At 45.5% G+C, this 19,634-nt stretch overlaps 1 protein-coding gene across 5 annotated transcripts in view; it reads right to left on the reverse strand.

Annotated features, from left to right (window-relative positions):
* The window catches only part of CFAP221 (cilia and flagella associated protein 221), an 84,194-nt gene that overhangs the window by 57,906 nt on the left and 6,654 nt on the right, over nucleotides 1-19,634 (reverse strand). For all 5 annotated transcript variants that reach the window (XR_010944535.1, XM_067742364.1, XM_067742362.1 and 2 more), the window contains 3 exons: nucleotides 11,539-11,625; nucleotides 11,280-11,378; nucleotides 9,770-9,870 (listed from right to left, as the gene is read on the reverse strand). Coding sequence is in view for 4 of the 5 variants with exons in the window: in XM_067742364.1 (XP_067598465.1) it covers nucleotides 9,770-9,870; nucleotides 11,280-11,378; nucleotides 11,539-11,625 (287 nt within the window). In the remaining variant the exon portion in view is untranslated. The remainder of the gene's footprint in view (nucleotides 1-9,769; nucleotides 9,871-11,279; nucleotides 11,379-11,538; nucleotides 11,626-19,634) is intronic.

Raw genomic sequence — 19,634 nt, forward strand, 5'->3', positions numbered from 1 at the left:
GAAATCTGGGGCCTGGCCAGTTATTTTCCTTTAAGCTTGAGATGTACATTGCTGTATTCAGAATATGACCAACAAAAACAGAAAGAAATCAGACATGATGATTAGTTGCCGGATAAGCCAGACCCCCAAACCCCCAAACGAATGGGCCACAATTTGAAAAGATACAAAGAGTGGAGAGTAAATTATGTTTCAAATTTCAAAGTACGCTCTTTTATCTCAGATGATTTATGTTCTTGTGAACTTTCATAGGCTGCTTATCTTGTTTTCAAAGACATAATTAACTTCACTGGGATTGGGGCCTGAAACCAGAAGCACAGTGGACCCATGATCCTAATGATATAGTCAAATAAAGACAAGCACAAATTCACATAAAGAAACGTTCAGGGAACAGGCGTCTAATTATTCTTTTTCCCTTATAGAATTAAACGCCACACTCATTTTAGACTAGGCTTAGACCAGTGTTAGAGGCAAAGACTGATAAAGAATCAAAGTGTCAGGGAGGTTGGATGTTTTTTCTCTTGCTGGCCTGGCCTTCAAGCTCCTTTCTTGCCCTTACTTCAATTCCTTCCCCAACCCTACTTAGTTCTTCCTACTGGTAAAACCTCACCCTCTCCCACACCCCAGTAGTTTAGGAAAAGGTGGAGTTCTGCTGAAATCACTAGGGAACAGTGGGAATTAAATGAGGTCCCCTTTGCATACTTGGTAAAGGAAGTTACGGTATTTCTCTGGGGGGTGGAAGGTAACTGAATCCTGGAAAAGTTAGAGGTGACCAGATGACATGTCGTCTGCAGAGACAGTATGTACCCTACTCATAGTGGTTAAACACCTTTTAAAAAAATGTGGTAAAATGTACACAACATAAAATTTACCATTTTCTAAGGTACACTTTACTGGAATTAGGTGCATTCACACTGTTACACAACCGTCACCAAAAAGGCCTTGAAAAGGCTTGAAAAGCCTCCTGCAGATCGAGTTCCTTTTTAGCTGAGAAAAATATAGCACTTACTGGGGGAAGATAAGAGGATACACTAAGAACTACTGACGGTCTTTTCCCCTTTTAGGAGACAAGGGAGAAGCAAGCCCACACTGAAGGTATTAAAAACACACTCGGCTGGGGCTTCCCTGGTGGCGCAGTGGTTGAGAGTCCGCCTGCCGATGCGGGGGACACGGGTTCGTGCCCCGGTCCGGGAGGATCCCACATGCCGCGGAGCGGCTGGGCCCGTGAGCCATGGCCGCTGAGCCTGCGCGTCCGGAGCCTGTGCTCCGCAATGGGAGAGGCCACAACGGTGAGAGGCCCGCGTACCGCAAAAAAACAAAAAACAAAAACACATACACACACACACTCGGCTGGAGATGAATGACCTGTCCTGCCGGCCGGGCGCCCGGCTACAGCTCCAAGTCCCTGCCGCTCACCCACCAGCAATTATAAGGACAAAAAATCACTCGGCAGTGGAATAAGAAATGAATTTTTAAAGCAAAGCAGCGTATTTTCAAATACTTTTGGTTCTGAAATTGCAGTCTCTAAGAATTTTGAGTGAGAAGACCCAACGCAGCCAAAAATAATAAATAAATAAATAAATAAAATTTTAAAAAATTTGCACAAAATCAAAGGGAGAAAAGCAGTATCCAGTATTACAATTTCCAAGCTAGGCTCTAATAAGGTCAGTATTACTTTCCCAAATTTCAGTTTTTCAGTCTTTTGATGGCTTTCTCCAGGAGTCAAAAGTCTGGGATTCAACATTTTGTGAGAAAAACTTGAAAAAAAACCCTAATTTTTTTGGTCACTTTTAGGGTCGTATAGCCATCACGAAGCAGAGCCTGGATTGGAATCTAGACACTGCACTGCCTCGTCTCCTTTTTAGTTTCTTTATTGAGGGTCCTCACAGGCCAGGCAGGTAACAGTGAGAGGACAGGGCTACGTGTGAGGTAACAGGGAGTGGTGGGGACTGCGGCAGCCTGGCAAAGGTACTGCCCTCTGACGGGGCAGCTTCCAGTTCGTCCCTGAGGAACCGATTGTGGTCATGCAGGAATGTGTGCCTAGTACTGCTGGATCTTCCTCTTTTTTTTTCTTTTAACAAAGAGTGGAAATCTAAATTTTCATGTGCAACCTTCTGATTTCTAAATGTTGGCAACTAACTGAAATTTTTAAAATTTATTTTATTGGAGTCTAGTTGATTTACAATGTTGTGTTAACTTCTGCTGTAAGCAAAGTGACTCAGTTATACATATGTATACATTCTTTTGCATACTCTTTTCCATGATGGTTTATCCCAGGAGATTGGATATAGTTCCCTGTGCCCTACAGTAGGACCTTATTGTTTACCCATTCTATACATAATAGTTTGCATCTGCTAATCCCAAACTCCCAGTCCACCCCCCCCCCACCTTTCCCCTTTGGCAACCACAAGCCTGAAATGTTTACAAAAAATAAATCATGTGGTCCCCAACCATGTGGAACAAATGAAGCAGGTCAGCAGTTTAATGAGATCAGAGCCACAAATTCAGAACGGATGGATGGCTGGCAGGCTGAGGGATAAACTGTCTGCACCAGACTAGACAGAAGGATTGGTGGGACGCTCCCCACTCTCCCCAACAATCTAAAAATTCCTCAGAGAACCATCCTGGACTTTACTCCCCACAGGGAGCTACAAAGGGAAAGACTGAGGTTGAGGGGATGAGATGGGCGAAGGAGCCAGAGGTACAGCTGCCAGCAGCCAGATGCCCACCTCGTAAGACACAGTGACAGGTTGGCGGTGCTGCTGGAGGGCGTGCTGGTCCTCTGGGTGGGCGGGGTGGGGGCGACAGTGGGTGAGGTTGGGCGCAGAAGCTGCCGAGCAGCTGGGACAAGCACAGAGACGCAGCACCTGCAGGTGTGTCGTTCCTGGTCCCGCAGCCGGGCCTCACCAGCAGCCCCTGAAGAAGTGACGGAGCAGAGCGGGGGTATTCGTGTGTGCGTGGGACTGGGGGCTGCGGGCCTGAGGCAGAGAAACAGCAGGAGCCGGACTGCAATGCAGCCTCGAGGGTGAGGGCTGATGGGCTCCGAGGCGAGTGGCACGCTTGGGACCTTGGGACCACAGTGAGACTGGAGGTCACAGATGAGGCATCGCCGCTTCTTATGCACCCAGCAGTGGCTGCAGCCAACCCGCCCTTGTGGCAGGAATGTTTTCTCACGGATAATGTTTAGCATCTGCCCTTCAAACCAGATGTGTGTCTGCTCTGTGTTATATAACTTCTGGTTGCTGCAGTCAAAATGCCTAGTCCAACGTTTTTTTCCTCCAATTAATCACATCCTGGGACCTAATGTATAAATCCAGTACTGCATGTCTTGTGCATAACCGTTCTAAAGAATCTTATTTTATGTACTGTATGTATCAGAAGAGTGTACATTGCCATGTAATGTAAAAAAGAAAAATCTACATAAATAACGCAGCAACTACCCAAGTGTTATACCAGCTAAAACAATAAATAACCTTTGAACAGTGCATGGTCACATTCAAACGCCCCTCTGCCCCAGGGAGGGAAGGCAGCCCAGAGATGGACCGCCACGTAGTCACCCCACACTCTCCATCATGACACCGTCCACCGGAAGACCGTCCCCTCTGCCAGGCAGCAGCTCACATCAGCTCAACCTCGCACAAATCCACACCATCACTCCAGAGAAGGACAATTCCAGAGCCCGATGAAGCCGGACGGAGGGTGGACAGGCGAGTGTGTGAATCGAGGGCCTGTCCGCCTGCTGTGGATTTGTGGTGCTGCTGCGTGCCCTCCCCTTGGCCAGCTGGTGGACCCATCGCCCGGCTCTGGGAGGGCTGGCGCTGAGGACTCACCCTTGACCTTCTCCAGAGAAGTGCCCTTGGCTGAGGGGCTGGGCACCCCCATCCCTGTCCTGCACTCCTTTATGGGTTATGCCTTAGGAAGTCAGGTGCAACGAATCCTTGTTTCTGCTTCTAAGGAACCTAAGGCCCCACGACTACATTTAAATACTTGCAATCAGTGCCTGATTTTGAGGTGTCCCAGGCCCATCTCCACAGCAGTGTTAAGTACATGATGTATTTATTTAATAGAGTTGTTATACTATATATAGAAATTGCTACAGTATCAAGTAGAACATAAGATTATACTTCAAAGCCCCCTTCTGAAACTCACTGAGGTAGGTAAAGAGTATAAAAAAATCCAAATTTTGGGCTTCCCTGGTGGCGCAGTGGTTGAGAGTCTGCCTGCCGATGCAGGGGACACGACTTCGAGCCCCGGTCCGGGAAGATCCCACATGCCGCGGAGCGGCTGGGCCCGTGAGCCATGGCCGCTGAGCCTGTGTGTCCAGAGCCTGTGCTCCGCAACGGGAGAGGCCACAAGAGTGAGAGGCCCCCGTACCGAAAAAAAAAAAAAATCCAAATTTTAAAATAAACAATATGTCAGCAATATTTATAATTAATTAAAAACACTGTTTCAGATGTAGACAACAAACGTATGGGCACCAAGGGGGGAAAGTGGGCGGGGGGTGGGGGTGGAACGAATTGGGAGATTGGGATGGACATATATACACTAACACGTATAAAATAGATAACTAATAAGAACCCGCTGTATAATAAATAAATAAGTAAATAAATAAGTAAATAAATAAAAACACTGTTTCAATTCACAATCTCTTCTATTCAACGCCTGGCTTTCACATAGCTTTCAGATACAATCCATTAGCTCAAAGACACCAGTGAAATGATTATACTTCTGATGATCGTTGTAGTATTTTTACCTCTTATAAGCAAATTTTAAAGAAAGGCACAAAACAGTTTTACTATAGTCACATAAGCCCACACAAATATGACGTGAATGTAAGCTTTGAAAAGTCAAACTCTTAAAAGTCTGACAATCACATGCAATATAATATGCCCCAAACTTCAAAGAGAAGCGGTTTCTTTTTAAAAAATATTTATTTGGCTGCGCTGGTCTTAGCTGCGGCACGTGGACTCAGCTGCGGCATACATGCGGGATCTAGTTCCCTGACCAGGGATCAAACCTGGGCCCCTCATTGGGAGCACCGAGCCTTAGCCGCTGGACCACCAGGGAAGTCCCCAGAGTGCAGTTTCTACAAGGTACACACGACCGTGCATTTCTCTGCTTCCCTTGTTCAGTGGTGGCCTCAGTGAAATCCACCTTTGCCAGCAAAGCCTCTGAGGCCCTTCTCGCTCAGCCCTTGCCCTGCCACAGCGCTGATAACCCAGGTCCAGGCTCACGAACGCCCCAGAGCAGTCCACAGGTACCGTTCCATCCACACCTCTGCCTGTGCCCAAGCCTCCACACTGCCTGAAACACCCTTCTGCCCTCCTGCTCCCTTCCGCTGCCTGATGTCTAGTCACGCTTCAAAAGCTCAGGGCAGGTGCACTCTCCTCTAGGAAGTCTTGTCTGAGCTCCACCGTCCCACCTGCCCCCAACTCACTTCACACTGAGCTGGGTTACGTGTCCTTCCTCAGAACACACTGAATTAGAAATTAGAATCGTCCAGTTAACAAACAGCTCAAACAACTCAACAACAAAAAAGCAAACCTCCTAATCGAAAAATGGGCAGAAGACCCAAATAGACATTTCTCCAAAGAAGACATACAGGGCTTCCCTGGGGGCACAGTGGTTAAGAATCTGCCTGCCAACGCAGAGGACATGAGTTCGAGCCCTGGTCTGGGAAGATCCCACATGCTGCAGAGCAACTAAGCCCGTGTGCCACAACTACTGAGCCCACGTGTCACAACTACCAAAGCCCATGCACCTAGAGCCCATGCTCCGCAACAAGAGAAGCCACTGCAATGAGAAGCCTGCGCACGGCAATGATGAGTAGCCCCCAGTCGCTGCAACTAGAGAAAGCCCGCGTGCAGCAACGAAGACCCAAAGCAGCCAAAAATAAATAAATAAATTTATTTAAAAAAAAAAAAAGAAGAATACAGATGGCCAGGAGGCATGTGAAAAGATGCTCATCATCACTACTTATTAAAGAAATGCAGATCAAAACTACAACGAGGTACCACCTCACACAGGTCAGAATGGCCATCATCAAAAAGTCTACAAACAATAAATGCTGGAGAGGGTGTGGAGAAACGGGAAACCCCCTACACTGTTGGTGGGAATGTAAATTGGTGCAGCCACTATGGAGAACAGTATGGAGGCTCCTTAAAAAACTAAAAATAGAGCTGCCATATGCTCCAGCAATCCCACTCCTGGGCATATATCCAGACAAAACTGTAATTCAAAAAGATACATGCACCCCTATGTTCATAGCAGCACTATTTACAATAGACAAGACATGGAAGCAACATAAGTGTCCATCGACAGAGGAATGGATAAACAATATGTAGTACATATACAATGGAATACTACTCAGCCATAAAAAATAATGAAATAATGCTATTTGCAGCAACACAGATGGACCTAGAGATCCTAATACTAAGTTAAGTAAGTCAGAAAGAGAAAGACAAATGCCATATGATACCGCTTATACGTGGAATCTAAAATATGACACAAATGAACTTACGAGACAGAAACAGACTTGCAGATGTAGAGACTTGTGGTTGCTGAGGAGCGGGGTGTGGGGGGAAGGAGTGGGAGTTTGGGGTCAGCAGGTGCAAACTAGTACACAGAGGATGGATAACAACAAGGTCCTACTGCAGAGCACAGGGAACTCTACTCAATATCCTGTGATAAACCATAATGGAAAAGACTATGAAAAAGAATGTGTGTATAGGGAGCTTCCCTGGTGGTCCAGTGGTTAAGACTCCACACTTCCACTGCAGGGGGCACGGGTTTGATCCCTGGTTGGGGAACTACGATCCCGCATATCATGTGGTGCGGCCAGAAAAAAAAAAAAAGAATGTGTGTGTGTGTGTGTGTGTGTGTGTATATATATATGTATATATATGAATCACTTTGCTATACAGCAGTAATTAACACAGCATTGTAAATCAACTATACTTCAATAAAATACAAATAAAGAATTGTCTATTTAATCATGAGATGAGGGTTTAATCACCTCTACATCCTTAGTACCTACCATTGTGCCTGGCACACAGTAGGCATTCAATAAAGGTTTGTTAAATGAATGAATGTTGAATAAAGAACCTACCCAAATAATACCTTCAACCCCCAAGGCGGCCTAGGATTAACAGAGGACATTTCAGGTGAAAACCCTTTCAAATAGTCACCACCACCACCGCCCCCGACGCCAGACATTGTGGATGGAATGCAGTGCTGGGCAGTTTGCATAGTTAAAAGTTGGGGAAAAGCCATTAAGTCAAGTGCATCAAGTCTTGGGAAGGCGCTGCTGCCAGAATGCTTGGAGAAACAAAGTAGCACACTTATCTTTTGAAAAAATTTTTAAAATATCACAGTGTTACACACAGTAACTCAGCTTCATAAACTGTTTAGCTGAAATTTTCATTCTGATTACAAATGAAGGGCATGATGTATAAAACAGCTTGGGAGACGCCTCCAGGGAAGTGGGCAGATTTATCTGTTAAGAAGGTCCAAGAGGGAGGGGATGTATGTACATGTATGGCTGAATCACTTTGTTGTACAGCAGAAACTAACACAACATTGTAAAGCAATTACACCCCACTAAAAAAATAAGAAGAACCAAGGCTGATTTCTGCATCATTTCCTCCTGCCTATGGACCAGTGCTCTCAACCTCAACAGCCTTGCTTACGGTCCAGACAAGGAGTGATTTGTGGAGGGAAAGAAAGAAAAACAGGGAGAGAGAGAGAGGAAGGGAGAGAGGGAGGGAGGGAGGGAGGAAGACAGATGAACTAGGAAGTTAGTTGTTTCCTGCCACTTCAATTTTGGTTAAAAATTGCTTATTCACCCATTTAAAGGAAATAGCTATGTTTGGCCTCAAAATGCATAGAGTGAGTGGGTCCTGCCAGGCGGGACTCACCTCTATTAGCCCCTTTTGTGTGGATAGTTTATTGACAATTATTTTCGGGGGGAATTTTTATTTTATTTTATTTTAATTTTAGTTTTTGGCCACACCGTGCAGGGATCTTAGTTCCCTGACCAGGGATCGAACCCACATCCCCTGCATTTGAAGTGCAGAGTCTTAACCACTGGACCACCAAAGAAGTCCCTTATTGACAATTCTTAAAGAGCTGTTTTTAAAAAAATAAGTAAAGAGAGATGGTGCATCAGAAGCTCATGCGAAGCCGCTGGGCGGGGGATGGGATCTCACGTCAGCTGAACCAACGCGATTGTTCAGATCTAGATGGTGAGTTTCATTCAAGGGCTCTGAAGCTCATACACCTTGGTCCCCCGCCAGCACCAAAAAGCTTCAGTTGCCCCCTCTCTACCTCTACTACCCAGTCACTAGCAACTTGTATCCCCTGCTCAGAGCTGCCTGCAGGCACCTGAACTTGCTTTCACCCCCAAACCCAGGCTGAAGCCCACTGTCTGGGCCTAGACCACAAGGCATCTAGTATCTACCAGCTACTGGGTGGCTTCATCACCTGCAAGATGTAGTCCACACTCTTTGCCACCACTGTGCTTTTGTACGTGCTGTTTCCCTGCTTGGAATGCCACCCTCACAGCCCGCCCCGTGGTGGCTAACCAGATAGGATAACCGGACGTCCCCTGCTTAGGCGTGAGGACTTTCCCCATCCCTCCTGCACGAGACCCCGTGTGTGCCCTGATTACAACACTGGCACGCGGTGTAATTAATCAGTGACGTGGTTCTGTCCCCATCAGACTTTAAGACCTTCAGAATGAGAACTTTTGTCTATTCATCTTTTTACCACAGGTGATATTCCAAATATCACCCAAACAGGACTTCACAGGCAGTGCGCCACTAGTGTGATACAAAGCTGGAGCCAGGTCCTGCAGGTCCGTCCCCCCCCCGCCCCGCCACCACCAGATGGCTAGGTATTAACAACTTAGTTACAGAATCATTGGAGGTGAGGGGCGGCAGGAGAGGGGCCAAGCAGATGGCAGGGAGGGATTGGGGGCTCAGGACAGTATATATTTCCCAACCAGTACAGAAATATTTCAGCGTTTAACAAGATTTTAACAACCGGCACGGCCACTGTATCTCGGTATCTAACAGCTCAATAGTCACCTTCTTTATGTCCCTAGGGACAGACAGCACTGTGCCTGGTAGTAGGTATTTAGTAAATATTTACTGCTGAAACAAGACACACCTTGAAATACAACTAGAGTCATCAACTATTTTCCCAACAAGGAGGGCGGATTTGAGATTTGGCTTCCATAGTGACTGTCCAGGGTCTTGGCCTTCCCTGTGGCCATTCCGTCCAAAACACATGCTGGTTAATGCACAGGCATGAGATGCCTCCCTGGGACTCCGACACTAATACTCCCAACCCTGCAGGCCCTCCAACTACCGCTGTTGCCAACAGTATTTGGACCTTCTGGCAGCTACCCTGCCCTGTGAAGGGGAGCCTGTGGAGAAAGAAGCCTGCACAGGGCAGCAAAACCAAGAACCGGGGAGGGTCAGGTCCCAGCAACCCCTGTTAAACCCCTAGACGCAGCCATGCCTGAAGGTGCGTGCCATCTTGCACCTTCAGGGTGATGACCCAATAAACTCCTTTCTTGCTTAAGGATATTTTGACTCGGTTGGGTTTGTTTGTTGGTTGTTTGCTTTGCCTTCGCAACTACAAGTCCAGTCTAACTCAGCTAGAAGGAAAACTTTCCATTAGGAAAACAGAAATCTAAGTTTTATCTATGTGAGTCTCTCTTAACTTTTCGCATCCCATGACAGTTTGGTAATTCATTTTGATAACTTACCTTTCACCAAGTAGAACATTTGATAGATTTATAAATGAGGGGAAGTCCAGTCTATTCATGACAGGATAGGCGTGGATGGGGACAAGCAAAGTCTCATCTCCCTAAAATTAATGGGAAAAAAGTCAAGTTTACCATGCTTAAGACTATAATTTTCTTTTTTTCTTTTTCTTTGTTTTTGGCTGCGCCTCGCAGCATGTGGGAACTTAGTTCCCCGACCAGGGGTTGAACCCATGCCCCCTGCTTTGGAACAACTGGACCGCCAGGGAAGTCCCAAGACTATAATTTTCAAAGATGAATTTGTAGATCCTTTATTTCTTATCTTGTTTTCTATCATTAAAAAATACCTCCAGAAAAAAAGGGAAAACATTTCCTTAAAAAAAAAACACTGACTGCTTAAATATAACAGTTGAAATATTGAGTTTTCTTAGCTATAAACAAAGTATAGAAAATTTTTAGCGTATTTCACTGAAATGATATTCAATATTATCCAGGAAAGCTAATGATGCCTTCACGTAGAGATGAAAACAGTCATCTGTTTCGATTTCAGAAAGTTATAGGGAAACACAATTGTGAGCGGCCTGAGATAAACAGAAACCAGCACAGAATCAGCTGATCCAGACAGTGCCGAACAGTAAGCACTGGACCAGCCAGAGGCACAGAGGCCTGCTTCTAGACCTGCACAGTGCGTGACCTTGAGTAAGACCTCTGACCTCTCAGGACACCTGCGCTGGGGCTCTACGCAATGCCTGTCCTAAGGATTTTTGTTCTTGGTACAGAATATTCCTCCTGAAAGCACTATTCTGGTTTCATTTTTAGGTTTCTTTCCCCCTCCTTTTAAAAACTGAGACTCATCTGTTACTAAAGCACACTCTTCCACTTTAATTTTGAGAAGGTAAATTTCCTTAACCTTAAGGCTTCTCAACTTGTAAGGGCTGGGCGTGGAACCCAGAGCGGAGGGGTGTGGAGGTGCCAGTTTTAAGGGAAGGACTGACAGCACGTGGGGCTGGAGGCTGGAGGCCGGGGATGAATTAGGTGACCTGGAAAAGGCCTTCGGGAGATCCTACAGCACAGCCTCTGGGGTCGGACCACACAAGTAGCCTCCCTGCAGACCCCCAGGGCTGCCTCGGAGAACATTTGCTGCTGGTGCCCAGTGACAACTCGGGGTTGTTGCTGATCTTCTCACCTAGCTCTTAAAGGACGATGTTTAAGTTATTTGACAAGCCTTCCTCAACTCCCAGCACCACAAGATAAATGAGATTTTTAGGCCAGGGCAGGTGGGAACCTGCAGCAAGCAGTGTCTCTGGCTCTGCCCCAGTTCTCGGCAGCCTGGAGCTTCCCCAGCTGGGACCCACATCACCGGACCAGGACCCTCAAGCCACTCAGACCGGCTGCCCAAGGCATCAGGCTGAGAAACTTCATACTTGTCACTCCATCTCTCTTCTTCCCTTGAAGACGTAAGGTTTGATGCCACCCCCAAGCCCCAAAAAACCCCTGATATTAAGGGACATACCTTACAGTGAATGCGGATGCAATCATAGTAGTATCGCCACTCATCTGGAGTAAATGTAACGGTGACCGTGAGGGACAAGCCAGGGATAAGGCGGTGCTCCTAGAAGACAAGGGGGTTCCTGTCCGGACGAGCCCCAGCGCCCAAGGGAGCAGGACCACGGGGACAACACGCTACATGCCGCCCCGGGCAGACCTGCGGCACACAGAACCACACCTGGCAATGAGCATCTTGGGAGAATATGCCCCCCAGGGACACTTACCTTTTTCACATATTTGATCTGAAAGTGTTTGGTTTGTGGGGGTAAAATATGAACGTGTAAATCTTCATTGCAAATATTGACCACGTGCTGGAGAGAAAAAGAAGCATTCACATGAATACACTGCTTTATCTACCTGCACATGCACCTCCTCATTTATCTTTACCTCATCTTGTTCCTAAAGGGATGTGAGGAGACACGGTGCACTTTTATTATTTTTTAAATTTTTATTCTATATTGATGTATAGTTGATTTACAATGTTGCCTTAATTTCAGGTGTACAGCAAAGTGATTCAGTTATACATATATCTATTCTTTTTCAGATTATTTTCCCATTTAGGTCATTACAGAATATTGAGTAGAGTTCCCTGTGCTATACGGTAGATCCTTGTTGTTTATTTTATCTATAGGAGTATGTATATATTAATCCCAAACTCCTAATTTATTTCTCCCCCCAACCTTTCCCCTTGGTAACCATAAGGGGTTTTTTTTATGATTTTTTTATTTTTTTTTTTGGCTGCATTGGGTCTTCGTTGCTGCACGCGGGCTTTCTCTAGTTGCAGCCAGCGGGGGCTACTCTTCATTGGTGCGCAGGCTTCTCATTGCGGTGGCTTCTCTTGTTGCGGAGCACGGGCTCTAGGCGTGTGGGCTTCAGCAGTTGTGGCGCACCGGTTTAGCTGCTCCATGGCACGTGGGATCTTCCTGGACCAGGAATCGAACCTGTGTCCCCTGCAATGGCAGGCAGATTCTTAACCACTGCGCCACGCGGGAAGTCCCCATAAGTTTGTTTTCTATGTCTCTGAGTCTATTTCTGTTTTGTACATAAATAAATTCATTTGTATCATTAAGATTCCACATATAAGTGATATCATATGGTATTTGTCTTCCTCTGTCTGACTTACTTCACTAAGTATGATAATCTCTAAGTCCAACCATGTTGCTGCAAATGGCATTACTTCATTATTACTCTAGGAGGTGGATCCAAAAAGATCTTGCTGTGATTTATGTCAGAGAGTGTTCTGCCTATGTCTTCCTCTAAGAGTTTTACAGTGTCTGGCCTTACATTTAGGTCTTTAATCCATTTTGAGTTTATTTTTGTGTATGGTGTTAGGGAGTGTTCTAATTTCATTCTTTTACATGAGGCTGTCCTGTTTTCCCAGCACCACTTATCCAAGAGGCTGCCATTTCTCCATTATATATCCTTGACTCCTTTAACAAAAATAAGGTGACCATACGTGTGTGGGTTTATCTCTGAGTTTTCTATCCCGTTCCATTGATTTGTGTGTCTGTTTTTGTGCCAGTTCCATACTGTTTTGATTACTGTGGCTTTCTAGTATAGTCTGAAGTCAGGGACCCTGATTCCTCTCGCTCCATTTTTTCTTTCTCAAGATTGCTCTGGCTTCAGTGCACGTTTAAACGCTTTAAGAGATTCAAAATCTATCATACACCACTTAACGGATAATAAAATAAACACAACACCACTTAAAGAATACTGAAATATGCCCATGTGTCTCTGCCCAACCTAAGACTTTTCCAGAGCTACAGCCCCAGGTACCCCCCGGCATGGCCTTGCACACTCCCCTCCTCCTGCCCTGACTGGTTACCTGTGCACCTTTTTGTTGAACTCAACTTAGTCCTGTGGTTCAGCTGAGCTAAGAAGCCAGCCACCCACCCACTCCCAGTTTCTCTAATTACATGCCACTTGTCCTGGGGACCTGGTGACACTAAGGCAGTCAAAAAATCAGGAAAAGAAGTGTGGAGAGGACAGCCTCCAATCCATTGCTAGGGCTGATAAAAAAGAACACAAAGTCAGGAGTTCTCTGATGGGGTCGGGAGGAGGCCCTCGCCCAAGGCAGGACAACCTGCTGGGTAAGTTAACAAGGTCTCTGAGTAGAGGGGTTTTTCCTTCCTCTACATGAAAGGAGAGTAAGGACCTTGGGTTCTGGGATGTGGCCTTCACCTGGGCCAGAGGACAGCTAAGAGGCTCTTGGTCTCCAAAGTCCAGGCCAGAGGCTGAGCCTGTCACACGGCCACTGCCCAAGGCCTCGAGTTCACTGAGGCCCTAAGTCAGACTTAAGACACAATCTCTTGATGAGATTATACCAATGCTTGCATTTGTTAAAAGTTCTCATTTGTCACCTGTGAATATATGTTTTTGAATTTTATCTTATTTTATTTTTTTATACAGCAGGTTCTTATTAGTTATCTGTTCACCTGTGAATATTCTTAAAGGACCACAATTTTTGTGACCCTGTTTTGGCATATCTTTTTAAATTTTTTTTAATTTAACTATAGTTGATTTACAATACTGTGTTAGTTTCAAGTGTCAAATTCAAGCTTCAGATTCTTTTCCATTATAGATCATTACAAGATAATGAAAACAGTTCCCTATGCTATACAGTAAAAGCCTGTTATTTATCTATTTTATATACAGTAGTGTGTATCTGTTAATCCCAAACTCCTAATTTATCTCCTCCCCCATCCCCTTTCCCCTCTGGTAACCATAAGCTTATTTTCTTTGTCTATGAGTCTGTTTTTGTTTTGTAAATAAGTTGATTTGTATTTTTTTTTTAGATTCCACATATAAGTGATATAATATCTGTCTTTCTCTGCCTTACTTCACTTAGTATGATAATCTCTAGGTCCATCCGTGTTGCTGCAAACCTAAATGTCCATCAACAGATGAATGGATAAAGAAGATGTGGTACACACATATAATGGAATATTACTCAGCTATAAAAAAGAAGGAAATATTGCCGTTTGCAGCAACATGGCATATCTCTTTATTTTTTTAATTTTATTTTTAAAGTTACTTTTTTTAAAAATTTATTTTTGGCTGTGTTGGGTCTTTGCTGCTGTGTGCAGGCTTTCTTTAGTTGCGGTGAGCGGGGGCTACTCTTTGTTGTGGTGCACGGGCTTCTCATTGCAGTGGCTTCTCTTGTTGCAGAGCACGGGCTCTAGTCATGTGGGCTTCATAGTTGCAACATGCAGGCTCAATAGTTGTGGCTTGCGGGCTCTAGAGCACAGGCTCAGTAGTTGTGCTGCACGGGCTTCGTTGCTCCGCGGCATGTGGGATCTTCCCGGACCAGGGCCTGAACCCGTGTCCCCTGAATTGGCAGGCAGATTCTTAACCACTGTGGCACCGGGGAAGTCTGGCATATCTCTTTAATATGTGAGAAGCCTGAAAAAATAAAAGTTGCCCAGGCCTCTCTTGACCTCCAGGGGTTCTGCATGGGGGAATCTTGGTGAGGTGTGGGCTCCTGGATCTCCTACCCAGGAGAATGGTCCTTCCAGGAGACACTGGTATGCTGGAGCCCAGGATGCCTGGAACCTAGGGCTCTTCCCGTCTCAGAGCTCAGGATGTCTCAGTACCCAAACTACATTCCCTATCTATCTTTTTTTTTTACACTTTGTCAGCAGGTCAGTTTGATTTCTTTTTAAAAAGTAATATGCTTTCAGGGCTAAAATGGCATTCCTGCCTTTTCATTTATAACTAAAACTGGGAGTGAAATAATCATCATTGAAAGGGGAAAAAAAGCCTTGGGGAGATCAAGTGTTTAGAAAGTGTATGTTAAATTAATATTTAAAGTTTATTTGAAAACGTGAGCAACCCAGGATTGCCCTTGAGGCGAGACAAGATAAACTCACCTAAAACCCTATTCTGTCCCGCAATTCTGGGGTCAATAGATGTCCTTACTTCCCCCCGCAAGCTCTCTGCGCCCCTGGAGCTGAACTTCTCCTGGCCCCGTGGGTCCTCACGACCTTGACACTCCCTCCCCTGACCCCCCCGGGCCCCAACTGACAGCCCCCGCTTCAGTGTTTCAGAACGGGCCCCCAGAACAGGCAAGCAAGCATGGGACCACCAACCAGGCAGTCCCGGGTTGAACAGCTTTCACTCAAGGGTCACAGGGCTCTCCCAAGGGCTGCTCAGAGCTCCCGCCCCTCTGTCCCCACTCTGCTCCTTCCTTCCAGCCCCTCCACCGGGCAGAGCGTCGGGCCTAACCTTCAACCCCGGGCACTAATCATAGTATTTTCCAAACACAGCTCAGCCTCCAAGTCGGGGTCCTTCGACCCCTCCCTTCAGGGACACAGCTTCTCAGAGGTTAGTACCCAACGCCAGGGATCTGGGGGCAAAATGCAAGCAGCTCTATAAGTTCTTTAAAGTGTTTTGAGACAGGCTGGGACCTGGGACCTGGGACCCTTTGCTGCAGTGCTGGCACGGGGACAGACGTCTCCTGGAGCAACAGATACAAAGAAACTATAAGGGACTAAAGATAACCGCGCGCATGTGTAGCTCGGGCAAATTGTGGACAAGATACAAAAAGACCAAAGAAAAACAAAAAACAAACAAACAAAAAAACCCAACTGCCACTTCTGAGGAGCCAGGAGCAAAAGCAGGGCCCTGCGGAGGATGCCTGCACACAGCCCACCAAGGGGGTGGGCAGAGCACCTAGGCCACCCCTCAGGCCCGACCCCTGGACCTGCCCCCAGCCTCACCCCATATAAGGAACCAGCCCGCACTGCCTCGAGGAGCCAGAAAGGGAACAGGGAACCGGCTACCTGTTCTCGCTCCCCCCTGCTACAGCAAGGGCCCCAGTAAAGCCTTGCCTGAATGTCTCCTCTGGCCTCCTGTTAATTTCTACTGATTACGGAGTCCAGGAACCCTGGTCAGTAACAGTTTTACCTTAAAATGCAGGTTGGTAATGGATTGTACTCTAAAATTTTGCTCTATACTGCATTTCTTCGAAATGGGAGAGTAAAATTGATGCTCCAGAAGGATGCAGCATGTTTTTTTACACTGCAGCTTCAAGTCCCCACCCTCGCACACTGACTAGAAGCCACTGGGATTCGTGGCTCCAGTTCGAGAAGCAAGATCCTGGGGCAGGGCTGTCTCTGAATGCTGCAACAGGGACCTGAAAACTAATACAATTATTGCAGAAAGCCTGAAGGGAATGCTGCTCTGCATGAGATAAGGCTGTAGAGGCTGACAACTTTGTTTGGGGCTGGCCACAGTAACACTGGTTGTCTCATGGGAAAACTGATTAATTATTTCCTTAATAAATATAGTTTCCCAGACAACGTCTTTCCGCAGAGGGAAAGGGATTTTAAGAGGTCTTGGTTTTGAGAAAAGTGGGAACCATTATTTCAACTTTTAAATCGAAAGATTGATTTTGATATGAATCCAAGTAAAAGGCTTTAAAGCCTTTCTTTAACCAGATCTGGATCAATCTCAAATGTTAATGAACAATTTATTGTCCTTTTAAATACACGTTCAATCATTCCATTCTTGGGTAATTTACACCGTTTCCTGTAACAAAACCAAGATAAAGGCAGAGTTGGATTCCCCCCCTTGTCTGGCAAGAGTTTCAAGGTAATTCCCTTAGGTTTCTGCTTAAGTTTGCTGATAGAAACAGGAGGCTGGCTCTCCCAGAATGCTATTAAGATGAAATAATTTTGTACTTGTATCCATTTCTGCTTGTTTCAATGTCTGATAGAAGCAGTGTGATTATTTAGATGCTAGCCTGTATTTACTTGGAATTCACGAGTCTCTACCAAGTCACTCTCTTCCAATAAAGTGAGTTCAATATCTTGACAAGTGTTTATTGAGTGCCTTGTGTGTGTTAGGCATTGTGTTGTACAAAAGACAGAGACGGCCTCTGTTCTTCAGCAGAATGAAGCTTTTACGTCCCTCCAAAAAGCCTACGATCTGGGTAAAGCAGACCTCACACTGGTCTCCAAATATGCCACATGCTTTCCCTCCGAGCCTCTCTCCTCGTCTCCCTCTATGCCCTGGGTGTCAGCTCCCCACCTCTCACTTTGCTCTTAAGCTATCCCAAATGGCTTCTCCACCACAAGCCTTTGGTGCAATGTGACCAGTAAGCTCATGAAAAGATGCTCAACATCATTCGTGATTAAGGAAATGCAAATAGAACAACAGTAAGTTGAATGGTGAACTCAAAAAGATACAGCCACACCCTAACAACTGGAACTTGTGAATGGGACCTTATTTGGGAAAAGACTGATTGCAGATGCTATTAATTTAAGGACCTTGAGATGAGATCATCCTGGATTACCCGGATGGGCCCTAAGTCCAACGACAAGTATCCTTTTAGAGACAGAAGAGAAGACAAAAGGGAGTGGGAGGAGAAGCCATGTGAAGATGGAGGCCAAGGTTTAGGGTCATGAAGCCTCAAAACAAAGAACACCTAGAGCCACCACAACCTGGAAGAGGCAAGGAAAGATTCCTCCCAAGAGCCCGTGGAAGGAGCGAGGCCCGGCTGACTTCGGTCTCTGGTCTCCAGAATAAGTTTCTAGTTTTCTAAGCCCCTAAATTTGTGGTAATTTGTTATGGCAGCCACAGAAAACTAGCATACCATACAACCCAATTCCACTTCTTAATATATATCCGAGAGAATTAAAAATATATCCACACAAAAACATGGACATAGGGCTTCCCTGGTGGCGCAGTGGTTGAGAGTCTGCCTGCCAATGCAGGGGACGCGGGTTCGTGCCCCGGTCCGGGAAGATCCCACATGCCGCGGAGCAGCTGGGCCCGTGAGCCATGGCCGCTGAGCCTGCGCGTCCGGAGCCTGTGCTCCGCAATGGGAGAGGCCACAACAGTGAGAGGCCCGCGTACCGCCAAAAAAAAAAAAAAAAAAAAAAAAAAACATGGACACGAATGTCCACGATGACATTATTCCTAGCAGCCCCAAAGACAAAATCCAAACGTCCGTCAACCGATGAAATGTGAACAGTGTGAAGGTTCCTTAAAAAACTAAAAATAGAGCTACCATATCATCTAGCAACCCCACTCCTGGGCATATAACCAGAGAAAGCCATAACTTGAAAAGATACATGCACTCCAATGTTCATAGCAACACTGTTTACAACAGCCAAGACATGGAAGCAACCTAAATGTCCATTGACAGAGGAATGGATAAAGAAGATGTGGTACATATATACAATGGAATACCACTCAGCCATAAAAAGGAATGAAATAACGCCATTTGCAGCAACATGGATGGACCTAGAGATTCTCATACTAAGTGAAGTCAGTCAGAAAAAGAAAGAGAAATATCATATGATATCACTTATATGTGGAATCTAAAATGTGATACAAATGAACTTATTTACAAAACAGAAATAGACTCACAGACATAGAAAACAAACTTATGACTCCCAAAGAGGAAAGGTGGGGGAGGGATAAATTAGGAGTTTGGGATTAAAAGATACACACCACTATATATAAAATAGATAAACAACGAGGACCTACTGTATAGCACAGGGAACTGTACTCAATATCTTGCAATAACCTTTAGTGGAAGAGAATGTACAATAAGAATATATATAGTTACACAGATATGTATAATTGAATCACTTTACTGTGCATCTGAAACTAACACAGCATTGTAAATCAAGTATATTTCAATAAAAAATTTTTTTAAACAAAACAAAATGTAATAAAGCCATACAACAGAATATTATTTGGCCATAAAAAGGAATGAAGTACTGATTCATGCTACAAATTGAATGAGCCTGGAAAACATGCTGAATGAAAGAAGCCAGTCGCAAAAGACCACATGTTGTGTGATTCCACTTATGTGAAACGTCCAGAATAGGCAAATCTATACCAACAGAAGGTGGATCAGTGGCTGCCCAGGTTGGGGGTGGGTGGGTAAAGGAATGAGGAGAGTGAGGCGGGTGGGAACGGGTAGTGAATTGTTCACTCATTGCAAACAATGAGTAATTATGAACAATAATTATTTTAGATTTACCCTACCATCATCTAGATAGCAAACCTAATAACCAGGAAAAGCAAGTTCCAAAATGAATGATTAACTTTGGTCTTTGATGCTGTGTTCTAAGGAATGTGTCCTGATAGATTGAGGGGTAAAGTTCCCAATTGCGGTTTTGAATCCTGACCCTTTTCCTAGGAGGAAGCACTGGGCATCTAACAGCTCCTCTCCCGATCCCTTCTCTCTCCACCCTCTTGGATGCGTAAGGACTTGCAGACGCTGCATTCTCTGGAAGCTGCATTCTCTGTTGGCAGGGGTCTGCCCCATAGAACCTGGCCTCACTTCCTGACAGCTTTACCATTT

This window comes from Pseudorca crassidens, chromosome 6 (genome assembly GCF_039906515.1).
Source record: "Pseudorca crassidens isolate mPseCra1 chromosome 6, mPseCra1.hap1, whole genome shotgun sequence".
In the NCBI taxonomy this organism is placed as follows: domain Eukaryota; kingdom Metazoa; phylum Chordata; class Mammalia; order Artiodactyla; family Delphinidae; genus Pseudorca; species Pseudorca crassidens.